The sequence below is a fragment of the Mytilus edulis genome, chromosome 13 (genome assembly GCF_963676685.1).
Source record: "Mytilus edulis chromosome 13, xbMytEdul2.2, whole genome shotgun sequence".
Lineage (NCBI taxonomy): Eukaryota > Metazoa > Mollusca > Bivalvia > Mytilida > Mytilidae > Mytilus > Mytilus edulis.
This window is the reverse complement of record NC_092356.1, coordinates 55,027,964-55,048,785: the sequence shown is the minus strand read 5'-3', so window position 1 is coordinate 55,048,785 and position 20,822 is coordinate 55,027,964. Positions and strand designations below refer to the sequence as shown.

Sequence of the window (20,822 nt, the reverse complement as noted above, 5' to 3'; positions counted from 1 at the left end):
TAAGCCTGTCTCAAGTCTGGAGCCAGTAGTTAAATGGTTGTCGTTGGTTCATGTTTGTCGTATTTGTGTTTTTCGTAAATTGTTTTGTTATAAATTACATATAAAAGAAGATGTGGTTTAATTGCCAATGAGACAACTCTCCAAAGTTTCTTGTTTCATAAATTTTGCATGCCGGAGCCTTTTATAGCAATGAATGTTTTTTTCCATTGTTGAAGGTCGAACAGTTGCCCTTTGCTTACGTACACTTCATTTGAACTTTGGTGGATTGTTGTCTCATTGGCAATCATACCACATCTCCTTATTTTTTTTTATTTTAGAGCTGCATGCTTGACACATTGCATATACACATTTCTACTTCATCTTCTAGTTAAGTCCACAATAATTGTTAAAGACTAACTAACGATTTTTTTTATCACATATATCGTTGGGTTAATGTCTTATTTACATACATCGCTCATTTCCTGTTGTTTACGTTTTACGTTTGTAGTGTGTATAGTTTTTAGTACAGAATCCTCCCTCATTTATTTACTTAGGACAGTTTGTCTGAAAAACATTGACAGAAAGTTTCGAAAGAGGAAGAGGAAATATGTAAGGTTATTCTCACCCTCTGTTTAGTGAAGATTTGTAAGTTTAGTGGTCGGAAACTAACAATATATGGCAAACAAAATGTTATGTATGTTTCTTCCTCAATTAACGACATGTAAAGAGAATTATGTCTTTATTAATCCCTTTAATATACCAACAAAAGTTAATGGAGACATGTCCTTGTTTTGTTTTTTGTATAACATTTTCTGTGTTTATTTCATTATTAAGAAACGGAATTTCCTATGAATAATGACATTGTTAATAGAAGGGTCAGAAGTCACTGTGCCATCCCTCCATTATTCAATATTAACCATAAAATGTCCCTTATTGTTATAATACATTTCAAGGCTTACTGTCTAAATTAACAAAGGTAGATTTGGATGAATGATTAATTGAAGGAATATGTGTATTGACAAATAAACTTTAATTCATGTTTCACAGTGGATATGTATTCGGTCAACGCAGACAGTAAGTTCCAATTATAATATAATAGGTTTCTCGGATAGATATAAGAAGATGTGACATGAGTGCCAATGAGACAATTAACTCTCCATCCAAGCTTTATAGGTGAAAGTACGGTCTTGGCTTACACCGAACAGCAAGCTATAAAAGACAAATATATATATATATATATATTTCATGCCTTATATATCATGTACTGTAGTACGCCGCTAGATTAAAACTGACGAGGAAAGGTAACACACGGCCAGCGAAAGATCTATTATTGTAGAGCCCAGGTGGTCGTGTGGTGTACAATGGTGTAGCGGGACGGCTGCAGTGCAGGCGATTTGGTGTCACGATATCACAGTAGCATGGGTTTGAATCCTGGCGAGGGAAGAACCAAAAATTTGCGAAAGCAAATTTACAGATCTAACATTGTTGGGTTGGTGTTTAGACGAGTTGTATATATATATATATATATATATATATGTCCTGAAAATGCATGATATATTTTCATTTATATGATTGAGGGGTGTGTGTTGCATGCAGCCTATATACAACGATATCTTATTTATATTCAATCTTCTGTATGCAAACGTACTCCAATGTATTCCATATATAATTTAAAGAATTGTATTTTAGGTACTATAATTTGTTAAAGATTAAGATATCCACCAGGCTTATCCTTGGTTGTTGGTTGTATTAACAGATTGGCAGACAACAAATTGCTTCATCGTTGTAGAACAATAGCCAAGCTTGTTCTACTTATATGTTTTTGGGATACGCCTAAAATTAAAAAAATCGTTGGAAACTGCAGTATTTTTAAATTTTAAAACAATTGTAATTTCGGAACAAATCATTGTTTTCGAAACCTTAAAGTATATTCACACTTTAAAAAACATACGATACTGTTAGCTTACCTAAACATTAAAAGTTTTTGAAAATGAATTTAATTGTAAAACGCATTTAAAGCAAGTATTATAATTTCGTAACAACTCATGTTTTCGAAATCTTAAAGTACACACTTTAAATAACATGTAATACAGTGAACTTACCTAAACATTTAAAGAATGTTGAAAATGGATGTTGAATGAAATAAATGCAGTGGAAATTGAATTTTATACCTATTTAAATTGAAATGATAAATTACTTTAATTTAAAGTGAGTTATTTAAATTTATTTGAAAGACGCTGTTTGCTCTTTAATTTTATATAATTAGTACATGCAACTACTTCTTTGTATCACATTCATCAAAGATACATTAGAGACTCAGGCGGAGTGATCTGCGCCCACTAATATACTTAGTGGCCCCACATTCAATATGTTCTAAGTCTGAAGCATGTAATTTAGTTGTTGGCATTTTACTGTATCTCATAATTGTCTTGTTCATAAATCATGCCGTTAGTTTCACGGTTGAATTCTTTAAAACTTTTAACTTCCTGATATTCAAAAGCCTGTCATCGGCGACGGGTATGGGTTTATCTGATTGTTGAAGGCCGAAAGGTGACCTAAAGATGCTAGATTATAAGTAATTTGGTCTCATATTTGACTCATTTGCAATCTTGTTTTTTTTTATATTCGGACAACTTCACATACTCGCTGTGAAACTATAACATGAACACCAAATTTGTACTGTGTATAATATGAACAAAAGTCGATGCGAGTAGGACAGCAAAATAACAGCACAAACAGAAACAAGCCAAAGACAATTATTGACGAGTATCTACACACATAAAAAGCACTAAATCGCACTTAGGAAGTTTCTAATATTCGTTGAATACAATATTTATCTCCCTTCATTCTAAAAGATTTATTTTTTAGATCTTTATATTGAACTTATATAAAAATAAGGAGATGTGGTATTATTATTGCCAATGAGACAACTTTCCACCTTAGCTCAAATGAAGTGAATGTGAGCAATTATAGGTAACTGTACGGCTTTCAGCAATGAGAAAAAATCCTACCGTATAGTAGGTTATAAAAGGCCACGACATATTGTTTATTTCTCTTTCTGCATTATTTGCATACATTAACCAGTCAGTCAACTGTCTTTATTTAGTTAGTGGTCTCACAATATTTCCCTCGCCTAAAGTACACGAGGTCCTAAGTTCGTTGGTAAGTCGGATTGTTATTTGTTCTTTTTTTGCGAATAACGTGACAATTAGAAGCAAGAGCAACACTGGTCAGAGTCAGCATACAATATTAGAAGATTGTTTGCATTGTTATCCTTGTAAGCTAACACGATACAATTCCAACTTTTAGTGATAGTCTAGCACAAACACGTTTACTTTTATATCACATTAATGATCATTAATATGTTATATCACAATAATAGTTTACAATAAATGTACATTCCATCGGAACGGCTTGTATTTATCTTAACGTTTTATCAGTGATTTGATCATAAGATGGCGAGGTACAATCATATCAACTCTTAGTTCCTGGAGGCTTTTGATCCCACCTGCTAAACAATTATACCTGTCATCTTATTATTTAGTTTATCATTTTATTAACAGCTTGACAATCATATACATACTTATCTCATTAAAAAAGTTTGTACAATGTCATTATTGTATAGTTTATTAATGATACATCTAGATTATATGTACATGTATATGTCGCTGTGGTTAGAGTTTTTGACATAAATAATCATTTATTTGAATAATTTCAATACACAATAATCATGTTAAATCAACACCCTTAACGGTTGTTACTACCAGAGAGTTCACGTCATAGAATAGAATAGAATAGAATAGAATAGAATAGAAAATTTATTTTAAGTCGGGTTACATAATCACTGCAAACTTAAGCTCGTACAAAGAGCTTTTTGTCGACATTAAAAACACAATCGTACAATATTAAGACACATATAAAACATACACGTTAGACATACAAAGTAAGGCAGCTATATTGCATAAGCAATGTTCATATATATAAGTGCAAGGGGACACAGGCAATGCACTAGAATATAAGCACATTAAAACCAGACAAAATATATAAAGCAAAACTAGTTCTAAAAGTTGCATGGAAAACATAAATAAAATCAAAAGCGTTAAGATCTGCAAGAGCCACATTTGCATGAGTTGCCATTCTACGTCCATAAAAAGTTAAATAATGCAGCTAGATGTTGTTATTACTCAATTAATTGCTGTATATTCTATGATATTAATAAAACTTGCATAAACAATTGAATCTATTTTACAGATAATAATAACAGATTTTTGGCGGGAATTTATTTGGCAGCAGTCGAACTATGTCAGGAAAGGAAAATCTTTCCCAACAAGATTTGACCACCTCGACGTTTTCTGTCTCTTCAAATGACGTGTACAGAAACGATTACAGGTATATTTTATGTATTTCTTGCAACAAAATAGATATTGTCATGGTGCTAACTTGAGATGCAATTACAAGCATTGAACACATGCCGTTCATTAATGTTCAACCTTATGTTCATGTATTACGATAATTTAGCAATAAGATGTGGTATGATGACAAAGAGACAAACTGTGTCATAGCAGTTAATAACTATAGGCTACGGAGATGTCCGAGTTTAGACGAGTGGAGTCATGTTATGTTTCAATTATGTGGATGGCATAGACCTTAAAAGTAAACTGATTCGCAATAATGTATTTTCATTTGCACATTGTTGAGGGTCGTACGGAGACCTATAGCTGTTTAATTTTGTGTCATTTGTTCTCTTGTGGATTATTATTATTACATAGCATTTTTTCAATTTCAAAATTCAAAGATCAAAGTTGTTTAACACCACGTTTAGTAAAAAAATGTCGAATTTTGAAAAATTATTAAAAGTTACTTATTCAAACAACCCTCTACATAAGCAACTCAAAACAAACAGTACTTTAAGAACAACACATTAAAAGATGCAATCTTAATGATGTCATACAAGAATATCTTGAAACATTTTTTGATCGGTGGTACTATATTTTGTCTATCCTGTTACCATTTTCAAAAGAAATTTTGGGTTATTAAGAAAAGGTTTAGATAAAATGTTAAGCTTGTTTTACGTAGCTAATTAGATGGTTTTCAAGAGAATAAACTTCTATATATATATTCATTCTGTAATATAATAGATTATTTGCCAATTTTCCATGTTGTACTGAAAAATACCTCTGAAAATTAATTTTCAAAGGTTGTTAAAATTACCACCGGTAATGCAAGTCTAAGATAGCAAATTATATTGTTCGGCATTTTTTCACCCTTTCACATAAACCCAACATCAAGTAAATCCCTCATAAGTTAGTTTACTTTTCTCTTTATTTCATTGGTAACAGGAACGTACTTTTCTGATATATCACTATATAAAAGTCTATCCTGTTACCTTTTTGTCTATCCTGTTACCGATATCAGTATTGCACCTGCAAATGCTTAATTGAGAAGATTTTAAAGACGTTATAACCCCAAGATGAGTTCAAACAACGAAAAATTTCATTCGTTTTGCACCTTTATGTTAAGATAAAAAAATTAACGACGTTTTTGTCTACATTTGTCTATCCTGTTACTGTAACCATATCAATCATAGTAACAGGATATACATAACAGGATAGACAAATTTCTTCGTTTTTGATTGCTGTTGTGAAATAACTACTCCCTTTGGTGAAGTGATTATGGTTTTCTATTGTGAATTTGATTTCCAACACGTTATTGCACTTTTTACAAGCATACTGTTGGTGTAATTAATCAAAATGGTTGGTAACAGCATAGACATGAAAAAAATGACACTCTATTTTGTTCACTAAATATCTTGAAATTTATTTTCTCTTCATAGCTGTCGTTCAAGAAACGAGGAGTTTTAAATGTTAAGATTTTACTTTGCACTTTGAAATCAACACTGACTGATTCAATATTCATAGGGAGAATAATTTAACGGCTGATTTAAGTAGCGGTAACAGGCTCCCGTACGCTGATTCAATTTAGTTTGTAGATAATATGTTACATACAATGATAAAGAAGCTACGATTTTTCGTTAGAGAAATGATTAATGTTCTTAAAAAGTCCCAATTGCAGATATCAAGGCGATCAGAAAATCGGAATAAAATCATTTGAAATGTGTTTTTCTGACACTGTATGCACACAAATACCCCAAAGTCGGACTTAAATGCAGTTTAATCTTATCAAAATAGATGTAAAATGCGTGTGTTTATTAGTAATGTTCTGAATCACAAATCCAACAAGCTTTCATTTAAACCATTACAACTGAAATTTCCATTAGAAATGAAAAAAAAAACCAATAGCATGGGTTTACTGAAAATTCGACTTTTTTTGAAAATGACCCATATATGTATCAGTCTGAAATGATTAAATTGGTTTTAATTCAAGCGCTATTTCTTTAAATGACAATTTTTTTTTAAGTGCAAAAGGGATTGTGTGTACTTAAATAATATTTTCCATATCGCTTTACTTCCATTATAATTGACCAATTAGTATGTCTGATTCGTTATCTACACACCTTGTGTTCACGTCGCTCGATTGGTCGTTGCTTAGATCGAATAAGATGTGTATTACTCGAGCAAACTTGCACCTTTTAGTTGCGTGGATACTGAACAATCCAGTCTTTTACAACTGTTCCATATATTTATTTTATCCAACAAATATATAACTTGTATCTTAGAAGAAGCAGAATGAGATATATTTTTTTTACAAGCTCGATCAAGTAAAATGTATAAAAGTTTGAAATATCAGTATTAATTTAAATTTCTAATCATAAGAAAGAAGTATATACTTTTAATCGACTTAATTCTCTGATGTACTATGATATAGGAAGATAACGGTCAATGGAAATTGAAAATGATTCAGTTTAAAAGGGCAATTAACAAAACTCGTCATCCGACTTTTTAATTCAAAATCTTAAGATGAAGATGAAGGAAAGCGGAGATAATTTGTATTATTTGTTCTAGTATTACGGTATCATGTAATTTAGGGTTTTTCTCTGATCTGATTGTAATTTACGATTTTTTATGCAACGATTGTTATTCAAATGCTCGAAATAAAAAAAAAAAGAGTTGAGAGCGTAGAATCTAGATAAAGTTGGTGGAATCTTAATCTACCAATCGAAAATCAGGTACCATGTGTATAAAAGTTGCAAAAAAATTGAAGAGAAAACTAAATGTCTGCAATCAACGAATTCTTTAGAGTGCAAAATTCATTTAATACATAAACAAAACGACCACCTGCACGGCCATTCCATGACTTGATACACGCACTTCAAATTTGACGGGATTTAAACTGGACATTAAAACCCTGCATTTTATTGATTAGTGTAAAGACACTGCGTATGATAAACAAGAACCTACAGTAAAAAGTTTATAAAAAAAGCACTCGATGATACTCTAGTTGAAACATGTTCAGTTTAGTTTACATATATTCTATTTGCATAAACACAAATTGGACTGCACAAGTAGTCTTCTCCATATAACATATAACAATACAATGAATTAAAGCATGCATGCATCACGCAATTTTTCAACATATTGTATAAATTGGACAGAACAAATTAAGTGACAAAAAATAAGTTGGGAAAAAAACTTCATGATATTGATATAACAGACGACAAGACCTACAGTTTTCACGATAAAGATTGAATTGGAGTTCAAAGTGCCTCTGGTATCTTTCGTCCCTCTTTCCACAATGTGAACTTTTCATTTCTATGAAACACAGTCTCACCAGTATATTCTCTATATGCAGTATATATCTACCAGATGATACAATATTTTCCAATTATTTCGTTTCCTATCAATATTTTCTTGATAGAGTATTGCTGCTTCGATGAAGCTATCGGTATTTAAGGGTTCCTCATGGAAAAGTTGAAGTTGATGCTTCAATGTGAAATCACCAAAGTTATGTTGGTCGTTATGGAAAAGATGAATCACAGACGAACCTGACTATAATTATTTACCAACTGTGGCGACCACAATTCCGTTCTTCCCCTTTTTCATGACATCACCAAAAAATGCGAAATTCAATATCAAGATGTTTGAGCGATAAAAATTCTAAACTAAGCTCAATAAACCTGAATTGTAGGTTGTTTAATGTGTAACATATACATACTATCAAAAATCGATCAATAAGTTTTATTTTAAGTTTTTTTCTTATGTCTTTTCTTTTCTTTTTATTATAATACTGACGAAAGGATCTAATTAACGACTGCAAGCACCCCTAATGATTCGAAGCTATTGCCAGTATTGCTAGTTTGGTCCGTATGACAATTAACCTTAAATGTTTTCGTAATCTTGTATAAAAAAAACACTTTATTTTATTCAAAATAATTTGGGTTATAAGTGACCCTATTTAAGTCAATTATCTCCTCCTATAATTTGCTTTTTTTAAGTTACCGCTTAGATTTTCAGGTGGTGGGAATTCTCCGTTTCAAAATATATAGCATTCTGGGTATTTTTTTCAAAACTGGGAAAGGCTAACAATGGGATGGCGTTATTTTCACTTTGTGGTATGAACAAATGACATTTCTGAAAAGACGAATTAAGTTTGCACTTCATCCAAATCTAAATTATGCACTAGACTAAAGCTTGAACTTCATACTAATTTGAATTATGCACGTGACTACACTTCAATGGATTCAGACTGATGTCAGTATGTCCACATTCATATTTCCATAACCGTATCCCGAGTTTATTGCGTCATCTGAATAAGAAGTTGGATTATATTGACGGAAGGTATTAAGTGCAAGGAGAAGCAAACATAAAAGTTTAAATCTTTTGATACAGAAAATTCAAGCACTTTGAACTCCAATTCAATCTTTATCGAATAAAGATTTATTTTCGTTTAATTTGTTATGTTATTGTATCAAAATGTATATACATATATGAAATATAAAGTCATAAAAGCAAAGTCTAATGAAACGTTATGATTTCTACACCTTTGCTTTTGTAATTGAAGAAAAAACATCATTAATCCGAAACTGAACAATACAATTGGAAAAATAGAAATCACAAATTTGTCATTAATCCAAGTAAGATACAATTTTGAAATGATAAAACGTGAATGAAATTTTAAATGAAATTAAGAGACTGAATTTTCCTTGGAATTTTTGACGTTTTGTTTATCAAAGATTAAAGAAAGTGTATAAACAATGATATCTGTATACAGATATATACATGTCACCAAAGAGTCTATTTCAACATGAGGAAGAGGCTAATTAATTGTTTACTTTCGAGAGAAAAATCGGATTGTTTTTATTCGGACAAACTTGGAAGTACGCAGTCACAATGCAAAATGGAAATGGAGTTCGTTATCACTCATGGTAAACTTTTTCCTCAAATTTTCAATTTTTTTAGATAGTTTCGTTCTTTTTGAAAAATTTCAGTGCAATGGGAAGTATTTTTTTTAGGCTCTAGTCTGTTTAGAAGTGCAAATCGTAATACACGTTATATATAAATAGAAAAATATACATTTTGTACAAGCTTCAACTGCGTTTTATATGATTAGCAAAGATAGCTCTTGCCATACTTTTAAAAGTCCTTTAGATAAACACTACAAATGTCGATCTTACGTATTATTAGCTAGAGCAAAGCATATAATTTTTATTTTGTATTTCCGTCTTTTAAAATGCTATTCATTATAGCTGTGAAGCGTAACATTCCATTGGTTCTCCTTTTCTATGAACATCTTGGCTTATTCCGCCATTAAAATAGGTTCAAAAGAAAATATAATTGAGAATGGAAATTGGAATGTTCCAAAGAGAAAACAACCCGACTAAAGACCAAAACGCAACGAAAGGCCACCAGTTTTTTTTAACACAGCGAGAAAACCCCGCACCCGAAGGCGCGCTTTATCTGACCTATAAACAAAAATGTGTACTCGTTCAGTGATAATGGAGACAATAATAAACCCCAAAACATATTAATGAACTAAAATTAAAAATAATACAAGAGTTATAAAGACCAAAGGCGTCGGACTTGGGACAGGCGCAACACTGCAGCGGGGTTACACATGTTTTGTGATATCCCAACTCTCCCCTTATCCCTTTCCAATGTAGAAAAAACAAACACACAACAACTGAAAGGTTGTTACATTATTTATGATCCGGTTTTATCTTATTTAACACAAGAGGCAATGAAAATCATTTTTCAATGAATACCAGCCAAAACCATTGGAAAAAAATGAGAATGTGTTCATGGGACACAGATGAGGTCCCCGCTTGCATAACGTTATATTTATACATAACTAAAACACACGATAAAGTGACGCCATTCATATTCAAACTCGATTTGTAGTTATAAGTTTTGTGCATGCAATATATTGGTTTCATAACATTTGGTTGCGGCAAACGCAAAACTCAGAAATTTTTCAATTTGTAAAGGGGCATAGAACGGCAAAGGTGACGCCACACAATTCTAATTTGGTCTGTGATACGTAGTAATTAGAATTGTGCCATACCATTCGGTTGAAACAAACTAAATTGACTTCATTCGTGTTTCTCACAACAAGTACACTCAATTTGAATTTGGGAATGTCACATAGTATAACTTCATATTTACGTATGTCTCTGTTAATTGAGGAATTAGAATTTCAAAGTGTCATGTTCATTATCAAAAAGCATTCTTATTTTACAATATGATATATGTTGCCCTACATACCGACTATCTGTGTTATATTATTAAGTCTTCCTCACTGACATACACAATTTTGATTTATTTTCAGTGGTAAAAGTAATGGAAAAGCGGGAAAGAGCGCCACACGTGCTATATTATGCTCTCTCTTTGTTTGCCTCCTTGCCATAATTGCATTAGCTGTTACCCTAGCGATTGTTGTGACAAAAAAGATTGACGAAAAAAATGAAACACCTAGAGCTACTCCAGAACCTGGATCTGGGTCTCAAACCGGTGACGGAAGTGGTAATTGCCCGGATACAGGCAATACAGGAAGTTCAAACGGTATGTCATTATTTGAATTTTACATAACACATAATATGGCTTCAACTGTATTTTCAATTATATTTATAACTGTACAGAGTCTACATGTTTGGGATTCGAAACGTATGTATTGATACGCAAATATAGTATTACATCAAACAGTACCAACATAACTAGTCATCTTGAAATACAACATACATTTATTTCTGTTAAATTAATGTGCGCAAAATATAAAGATACTTTATTCAGATATTTACCCGATCCCCTTTTTGAGTTTTATTCAAATTATTTCACTGTTGAATCACACGCATTTGTATACGATTGGTATCACTAAGGTTTATGATCCCTTCTGTGGCCTATGAATTACGATATTTTTAAAATGCAATAGTATCAAAATAGCAAAGATAATGAATAATAGAAATGGGCCATTTTATACATATACCAAGAGGAAACCTTGTGCAAAGAATTATTTTTAATTGTTTCATTGCATTTAAAAGAAAAAGGGTATTTTGTGACAAATAAAACCAAGGTTTTTTTTGTAGAAAATCCAAACACTTTAATATATTTTTGTTTTGTTTTAAAAATTTAAACATAGATTACAAACTGTACGTACCTGTTTTTCTATGATGATGTGCTAGTGTTTATTGTTTACAAAAAGTCATAATCAACCTTTTAATTCCAAAAAAAGTCGTTCTGAGTCACTAAAGTCAAGCGCACCGTAGAAGTTGTACTTTAATTGATCCATATTTATATTTGTTTGAACCAATATCTAAATTCATGAACTTGTAATAAGGAAATCATTACTAGCACTGCATGCAATAATCCTCTATCTATCAAGCATTTGCCAAATATGAGAGTACAATGGGAAAGGCTGTGGATTTTCTTTAAAATTTCCATATGTTAAGCATTGAATAAATACAAGGGTACATAATTCTTAAATCAATCTTGATGCAAGAAATAGCATTTCTTTATACAGATATTTCCCCGATCTTTCTATTTTTAGTTTGATACGAATAATTTCTCTGTTGAATCACACGCATTTGTATACGATTGGTGTCATTAAGCCTATGTTCGTGTTGATCACTTATTATCATATAGTATATATAGTGCTTTCTCCCAAAAAATATTTGAATTTTAATGCAGAAGTTTAAAGCTAAATACGGACACACATTTAACAACTATACAGGGTAGGTGCTATGTAATACAAGTTCCTTCATAACTGAAGAAATATTCTGGAATATTATGTCCTCTGTAATAAGTATAGCTATATTTGTCCCTAATGGAATAAACGGTATACAAATGTTTTTCAAGCAGGTATAGACAATTTATACCAATAGGAATAGAAAATTTGTTCCAACAGGAATAGATAATTTGTTTCAATAGGAAGTTAAGATTTGTTCCAGCAGGAATAGAAAATTTGTTCCGACAGGAAGAACATTTGTTCAAACAGGAACATAACATTTTTCTCCAAAAAGTTTCAGACATTACATTGTTTGTGTATGCTTTCTGACGGCTTTTTAATAATATCTAATAAACACTTGCAGATGTTATCTTTTGTTACCGTATTACAATACTACTAGTGCCTTATTTTCGACTTCAAGATGCTATAGCCGTATCATTCAAATATTCGTTTTTGTTTAATGTATTTTCGTGAAAAATGCATGAAATTTATTCGTTATGATTTTGATCAGAATGTTTGTTTTATTTCAGAATTTTGTACGACACCAGACTGTGTAAAAGCAGGTAAGCTATTATTTATAAGTAGTTGACATTTCGTGATAATAACTGTAGAGATAATAATAATCATTTAAATACACTTTATCAAGTTCTTTTGTATTCATGATACGTTTCTGTCAAAGTTTTTACAATTGATGAGGCGCCAGTGTCGAACCCAGAGGGTATATATCTTACAGTGAACTTGTATAATCAGTGATTATGTAGAATCTCTGAAATTTTCAGGGATTATGTAGAATCACTAGCCAGTTTAGGGATTATATATCATCACTAAAATTTTCAGGGATTATGTATAATTACTAGAAACAAGAACTATCTTTAAAAAAGATATCCGACGTATTTAAATTTGAGTATAAGTTTAAAACTTTCATTTCGATAACCTTCAAGAGCACAATAACTTAAATCTGCATCTGAATGTAACTACAAGAAATTCTTTACTAAGTCTGGTTATATTAAGGGAATCAAGTAATATTAGAATATTGTGATGATACCTAATTAAAATTTTTGTCAAAAAATCCAGTGCAAATAACAAGAAACAAATATATATTTACTAATGTTTACATTAAACTAACGTTTTCTCTATTTGTGTTCAGTATTCTCGGTCCTCGTATCTTTCTGTTTACATTCACCAAAACCCCGTGGAAAAGTCACATGCGTAGGTGCGTTCTAAAAGTCATGTACGTTCGTACAACAAAGTGTACATTAAAAATTATATAATTGACCCGAATAAACAGCTGTCATGGTTGTAAAGAGCTATTGGAGAAACAATTATTTTAATAAAAATATAAATCTTTGTAAGATCTAGTTCAAATATTTATAGTTGTTCACTTGCTTTCCATCACGATATAATTAACGAGACGTTTTTTCAAACACAACCAAATTACCCACCATGACAGCATCTTGTCCAATCACAGAAAGAATTTTCGAGCATGCGTATTCTGTTGCCATAGTTACATGTAAGCTCCTTAAGTTCAAAGGGCACAAACCGAAACTATACCGACTACGTCGGAAAAACGTCAGGGATTATACATAATAACTGAGATGAAGAAATAGTTTTGTTTATAAAGAACATGAATAAAAGTAAAATAGTTTATGTTATAAAATCATATTAAACAGCATTTCGATGTATTTACATAAATTGTAAAATGTCAAGCACAAAAATATCAAAATTATAACCCTATTTGTTTTAATGTTAGGCACAATATATTAAAATTTTAAACACAATAAATTAAAATAATATGCTTCACATCTGTTTTTACCACATTATCAACATTTTAGAAAACATTTTCCTTCATATATCGAATCCTATTTCATGACCCGCCTAAGAGCAATAAAGTGTTCAGTAAAAATACCTGTAGATACCCCTCAAAAAAGGGGATTAGCAACCTCGATTTGGTTCGAGCAAAATACCATGTTTTTTTGGCCAGGCGATATCTCTTTTCAGACTTTTTGTGAACAATTACGGTAACCATTATGTTTTTTGGAATTCCCTTTTCCTCTGAAATTATATTAGGGAATTTGTAAAATAATTATTAAAATGTTCAGTGATTATGTAAAATCACTGGTCATTTTCAGGGATTATATATAATTTAGTGTTTCTACATATTCTACAGATTCCCTGATTATACAAATTCACTGTAACATATATACGACATTAAAACTGGACAAACATTTTTACGAAAATGTGTGAACTGAAAACATAGAAAATAAGCCAGGAACTCAACGAAAAAAGAATCTGTCAGATTTCTCATTATTGTTGACTGCTCATGTCTACATATTCACGTTCTCTTCAAGTGGTCTAATTATATATTCACAACTTTTAATGACTGGGGACGATCTAGAGCTTGGCATTTTCTGTAAATATATTTGAAGAAGGCTATATAGTTTTAACCTCTTGCGGTCTTTCGGTTATTGTTATTGGTAAATTGAAACACACCTTACATACACTTTATTCACTCATGTAGAGGTCCATATAAGTAGGATTATCACATGTCTTGTTCTCTTCAAAATCCAAGATTTTTCGCCTTATATATCACATTGCCACCTGTAACGTTACTCGCTGCATGGAAGATGTATGTTTTGTTATAACTTACTAAAATTTTTTCTACTTTTTAACATTTTGCTCATAACTGGATATTTTGACTGTTTTTACGGTATTCAGACCACTCTCAAGCGAATAGACCTTCAAGTTGATATCATTGACCTTCATAACAGACTTTTAAATTTTGACTGCTTAAGATCTGAGTTATTCGAAATACTAAGGATTTTTGTATTCCAGACATAAATTACTTAAGTCGTACTTGGCACAACCTTTTGGAATTTTGGGTCCTCAATGCTCTTCGACGTCATGCTGGTTTTGCTTTCATACTGTTTCAACCTGAGCGTCACTGATGAGTCTACTGTAGACGAAACGCGCGTCTGGCGTATTAAATCATAAGCTTGGTACCTTTGATAATTATTTACACCACTGAACGATGCAACTGCTGGTGGACGTTTCGTCCCCTACGGTATCACCAGCCCAGTAGTCAGCACTTCGGTGTCGACATAAATGTCAATTATATGGTCATTTTCATAAATTAACTGTTTGCAAAAGTATGAATTATTCGAAATACTATTGGATTTTCTTATCCCAGGCATATATAACTTTAGCCGGATTTTGCACAACGTTTTGTAATTTTGGGTCCTCAATGCTCTTCAAATTTAAACCTGTTTTAGCTTTCCAATTTAGACGAAACGCGCGTCTGACGTATCAAAAAAGAGGGACGAAAGATACCAGATGGACAGTCAAACTCATAAATCGAAAATAAACTGACAATTCCATAGCTAAAAATGAAAAAGACAAACAGACAAACAATAGTTCACATGACACAACATAGAAAACTAAAGAATAAGCAACACGAACCCCACAGAAACTAGGGGTGATCTCATGTGCTCCTGAATTATAAGCCTGGTACCTTTGATAACTAATTATTCTCCCCAAATTCTTTATACTTTATTGATGAAATAAAGATTGCAATACTAATACCATATATTGAGTAGTTTGAGAATGATGGTATAACAATACAGTTATATATAGGATTTTCGGTCAACAGCTGTTGTTTAGATGGATTCGGACAAGATGTAAGACTACGGATAAAACAAGTCAACCCCAAACAAAGTAAACAACTATATATACTGCCATACTCCTTACTATACTGATTATTAAATATTATAATTCATTGTTTTCTACTTTAGCCTCTAATATGATGAAATCCATGGACATGACAGTCGATCCTTGTACAGATTTCTTTGAATACGCATGCGGGGGATGGACGAGATCTCACGTTATTCCAGAAGACAAGGCAGTTCTGGGAACATTTTACACACTCAGGGACGATGTTGATATAAAACTAAAAGGTAATGTATCCCAAACCTTTCCATACTTTTCATCAGAAATAAAATACTTTCCTCATATTACAATGGTTTCATAACAATTTCGACATTTTTGATTGCGAGACAACCATCACGTCATCTGCAATATATTGCTTTATTTACCAATAAAAAGCAATATCTAAGACGGCACATCAGTTCAAAGATAGAAGTAAATCATCACGCTTGAACAGAACTAACAAATACAATGTAACTGGATTAACTCTCATATCTTTTTCTGTTTTAGTATTCAAATGTAAATTTAAGATTCGGTGTTCATCGATCGGTATTTTCCGAACTCAATAATCCATGAATGATTTTGCAAACAATCGATAAAATAAATATGTTTTACCAGATTTAAATCGATATTGGAATAAGTTAATATAGCTGTTAGCTCCGTAAATTTTATGGACACCATCACGAATTGGTGGATCCATACGATGTGTGTTTAACCAAACTAGTTAAGGACATTTTTACCACATGGTAGATTGTGGTTTGTCATTATGTCGTCTAATCTTTTAATTACCAAACGTGACTTATTCCCGATTGTGACTGTTTTGCTGAGTGTGAATTCGCATTACTATAAGACGTGTTACGGTACTTGTCTATCCCAAACTCATGTATTTAGTTTAAATGTTTAATGTTATATTTGTAATTCTCATCGGATTTTATCAAATGTGTTGACGTCTTTTCTATTATATTTATGTGTTATGGAAACAAAAATTAATCACCGCCGTCATTTATTAGATTTAATTTTGGTCAACATAATCTGTACGATAATTTACGTTTGAAGTTGGATTCATAACAAACTGCACATATAGTTCTATTTTAATCTTTAATCAATCCTAATTCTATCTTACTTTTGAGATATAGTTTTTCATATGTGACGTAATTTTTCTGCTGTTTCAGAAATTTCATAATGCCTTTTCACCATCGTATGTGACGTAATTTTTAATGCCTTTTCACCATCGTATGTGACGTCATTTTCATAATTTACTGCGTTGAGGCCTGGAATGAGTCGGGTGTGTCTTTTCTGTGTTGGTCATTCATTATGTATTCGTGTTTGTTTTATGTAATGAGTTAATACTTCAGTTTCATTATGTATATCTGTTATAATCATTTGATAAAATTTACTGTTTGCAATAGCATTAATTGTTCTAAATAATTAGGATGTTCTTATCCCAAGCATACTTAGCCGTATTTGACACAACCTTTTTCAACTTTTGATCTTCAGTGCTGTACAACTTTGTATTTTTTTTCGCTTTCGATCTTTTATATCTGGGCGTCACTGGTGAGTCTTGTGTGGACGAGGCGCGTTTTTGGCGTATTAAATTGTAAACCTGATGCTTTTTGTTATTCATTATTCATGTGTTTCTTTGTCTAATACGTTTTCCTATTTATTTGTATTGTAGTCCTGTAATATTATGTTGTCATTTCTATGTTATATTTAACATTGCCATTTAAGTGCGAGGTTTGGCATGCCACAAAATCAGGTTCAACCCACCATTTTTTCCTTTAAAAATGTCATATACCAAGTCAGGAATATGGCCATTGTTATATTATAGTTCGTTTCTGTGTGTGTTACAATTTAACGTTGCGTCGTTTGTTTTCTCTTATTTTGAGTGTAAATTGACATTGCGATAAGACGTGTCACGGTACTTGTCTATCCCAAATTCATGTATTTGGTTTTGATGTTATATTTTTTATTCTCGTGGGATTTTGTCTGATGCTTGGTCCGTTTCTGTGTGTGTTAGTTACATTGTAGTGTTGTGTCGTTGTTCTCCTCTTATATTTATGCGTTTCCATCAGTTTTAGTTTGTTACCCCGATTTTGTGTTTTGTCCATGGATTTATGAGTTTGAACAGCGGTATACTACTGTTGCGTTTATTTATACTTAAATATCTCTTTTCTTATTTCAGCTGTGTTGGAACAACCTATTGCTGCTGGAGAATGGGAAGCAATAACTAAAGCTAAACAGTATTACCAGTCTTGTATAAACCTGAGTGAGTTCAATGTGTACATACATTAGAATGTATTCATTTAATTTTACAAATTTGACAAGAAAATCGACCGACACCTTGATCACCACAACCGTTTGTAAAGCTTCTAAATTATTTGTTGTTTTCGTTCCCACTCATTTTTATGCCCCATTTATGGGCATTGTGTTTTCTGCTCTGGTCTGTGCGTCCGTCTGTTCGTTTTCTCAAATGGGATTTATGAGCTAAAACTTTTGTTCAGCCAATATTTATGAGCTGAACTAAAAAATGCACAAAACAATTTGTTATAAGTTTTTTTTATCGTCCATCTGTGCGTCCGTTCGTCGGTCTGTCCCGCTTCAGGGTACACTTTTGGGTCGAGGTAGTTTTTGATGAAGATGAAGTCCAGTCAACTTGGAATTTAGTAAACATATTCCCTATGATATGATCTTTCTAATTCTAATGCCAAATTAGAGATTTTATCCCATTTTCACGGTCCACTGAACTTAGAAAATGGTAATGCGGATGGGGCATCCGTTTACTTTTACCTTTGTCTTGCATTGTGTTCGTGACTTTTTACTTTACTTCTAATTTTTCTTTCTCTGTAATTTGAAATATAGTGTCCGTCCAAGCAAGGGTTAAATAGTCAAATTGTAATTTTTGAGCATAAACATGATTGTCATACACATCATGAAAAATTAGCATGTGTGTCAAATCATGTAAAACAGCTTTAATTGAGTGTTTTAGTCAACTGGATTGTACAGTTTTAGTTATATAATGATGACTCCTCAAATGACACTGAAATTTAATCGCATGAGCAAAGAAGTTTTTTTTATACTGCAAATGAAACAGTTCAGTATGCATTTGTACATATATCAATCACGTGTAAACCACAGTTTGTACACGCATGGGCCAATAAGGATCGGAGTATATATTAGATTTTTGTGCAATTGCAGCTTTTTATGCAGGAACTGCATCATTAAGAAGTTCGACTTCAACTTCAGAAGAAGAAAAAAAAAACCAAACGTTTTGTATTCTGCACGACATTTTGAAGGATTCGGAAATCGTTCTCTGGTTTCAAACCTTAATTTTTCCTCTAAAAATATGTATATAGATTCGCAGATATGAGTATAATAATTGTCTGGTTTTTAAATTTACTGATTGAGACATGGTGGTTGTTCCAGACATAGCAGGCGACGATTGTATATCGGCGAAAGCGAAACCGCTCGTGTTTGAGTTATTGCAATTCCTTCAAGTTTTCATTGTTACCTCTAAATCGATTTACGAGATTTAAACATCGGAAAATAATGTAACCTACATTTATACCACCGAGGGATCGGAAGGATGGAAGTGCAGTAAAATAACCAAGAATAAAAATAAGCAGTAAACCTAACCATACAATTAAAAGATATACATACTACTGGCTGTTTTAATCGAAAAGTCCATATAATGAAAACATGGATCTCCGAGTTTTATTCTCAATCAACTATGTCCTTTTCCAGTTAGAAATGTATCCCGAGTTCTTATCATAAAATGTATATCTTTTATAAACATCGTATTTAGCTGCCATCGAAGATATGAATTTAACAGAACCAATGGTGACAGTAAATGAATTAGGAGGATGGCCTGTCGTATCACCAAGCTGGTCTGAATCTTCATTTAATTTGGAGGATGTTTTACTCACAACAAGAAAGTACACAAACAGTCCACCCATATTTGATTCATATGCTTACACCGATTCTAAAAATCCAGATGCTCGTATTCTATATGTGAGTAGTATATTCCTTTTTAATATAGATCATGCAGTCAAAAGCTTCTTGTAAATATGTTTAACATAGCCAGGTGTTCACATACTTTACATAAAACGTCATATGAATAACGGATATAGAGATTATGTGCCATGGCAATGAGACAGCAACGTATGGAAGTCAGAAACATTAAAGATCAACATAGTCTTTAGTAAATGAAATATAGCTACACAATATACCAAGCGAACAAATATTACTTATCAACAAAAATGTTAATAAATTGAATAGTTACTCCAAAATGCAAACTGCAAGATTCACTACCAGTCTATTCTTATCAACCTTTAGTTTTGTGTGTGTCTGTATGTTATTCGATATTAATTGTTTTATTGCACATGTAAGCTAGCTAATTTTTGTTAGATTGATTTTTGAAAAAAAAAGAAACAAGTAAAGCATAATTAGTAAGAAAAAATATACGTAATTCAATTCGCGGTTGAATTTGAATCGATTTATAAGTCTCAATCATCTTCGAAAACTTAAGTTAATGAAGATCACCTTTCATACATTTCGTGCGTCGTAAGCGATTGTTTTAAACGCTCAAATATAAAATATTTCAGTTTCAGAAAAGAAAAGAAAATGTGTCAACTTTGTCCATGATTTGATAACAAATTAAAAACATAGTTTGATGTTCCCCCTAGACTTCGTATATTTCTCTTTATTTCTCGTATTTTTTAATTGAGTCTTACAATTAAATATTACTGTGTTTTATAGGTTGACCAACCAGGGTTCGGGATGCCAAACAGAGAATATTATCTTAAAGGAAGAAACGATAAAACTTTATTAGCATATGAAGCATTTGCTACAGAAATGGCTGTTATGTTTGGTGCTAACGAAGCGACGGCCAAAAATGACATGAAAGATATGGTCGACTTTGAAATTAAACTTGCAAATGTAAGATTCAAATTTATTTTTTTAATAAAAAAAATATTCTCGTAGGAGCAGAAAACCAATAAACAGAAAACATTATGAAAACGATAAATACAAAC

At 31.9% G+C, this 20,822-nt stretch overlaps 1 protein-coding gene across 5 annotated transcripts in view; it reads left to right on the top strand.

The window, feature by feature from the left end:
- LOC139500688 (neprilysin-1-like) overlaps positions 1 to 20,822 on the top strand; it is a 49,110-nt gene that overhangs the window by 14,332 nt on the left and 13,956 nt on the right. Inside the window, exons 2-9 of one of the 5 annotated variants that reach the window (XM_071289486.1) lie at positions 534 to 593; positions 4,231 to 4,368; positions 10,702 to 10,934; positions 12,624 to 12,656; positions 15,882 to 16,043; positions 17,975 to 18,058; positions 19,595 to 19,800; positions 20,548 to 20,727. In XM_071289486.1, the coding sequence (XP_071145587.1) occupies positions 4,280 to 4,368; positions 10,702 to 10,934; positions 12,624 to 12,656; positions 15,882 to 16,043; positions 17,975 to 18,058; positions 19,595 to 19,800; positions 20,548 to 20,727 (987 nt within the window). In that variant the 5' untranslated portion in view covers positions 534 to 593; positions 4,231 to 4,279. Of the gene's footprint in view, positions 1 to 533; positions 625 to 732; positions 1,054 to 4,230; positions 4,369 to 10,701; positions 10,935 to 12,623; positions 12,657 to 15,881; positions 16,044 to 17,974; positions 18,059 to 19,594; positions 19,801 to 20,547; positions 20,728 to 20,822 lie in introns of those variants that run through there. The other 4 variants (XM_071289487.1, XM_071289489.1, XM_071289488.1 and 1 more) reach the window with 4 other exon arrangements.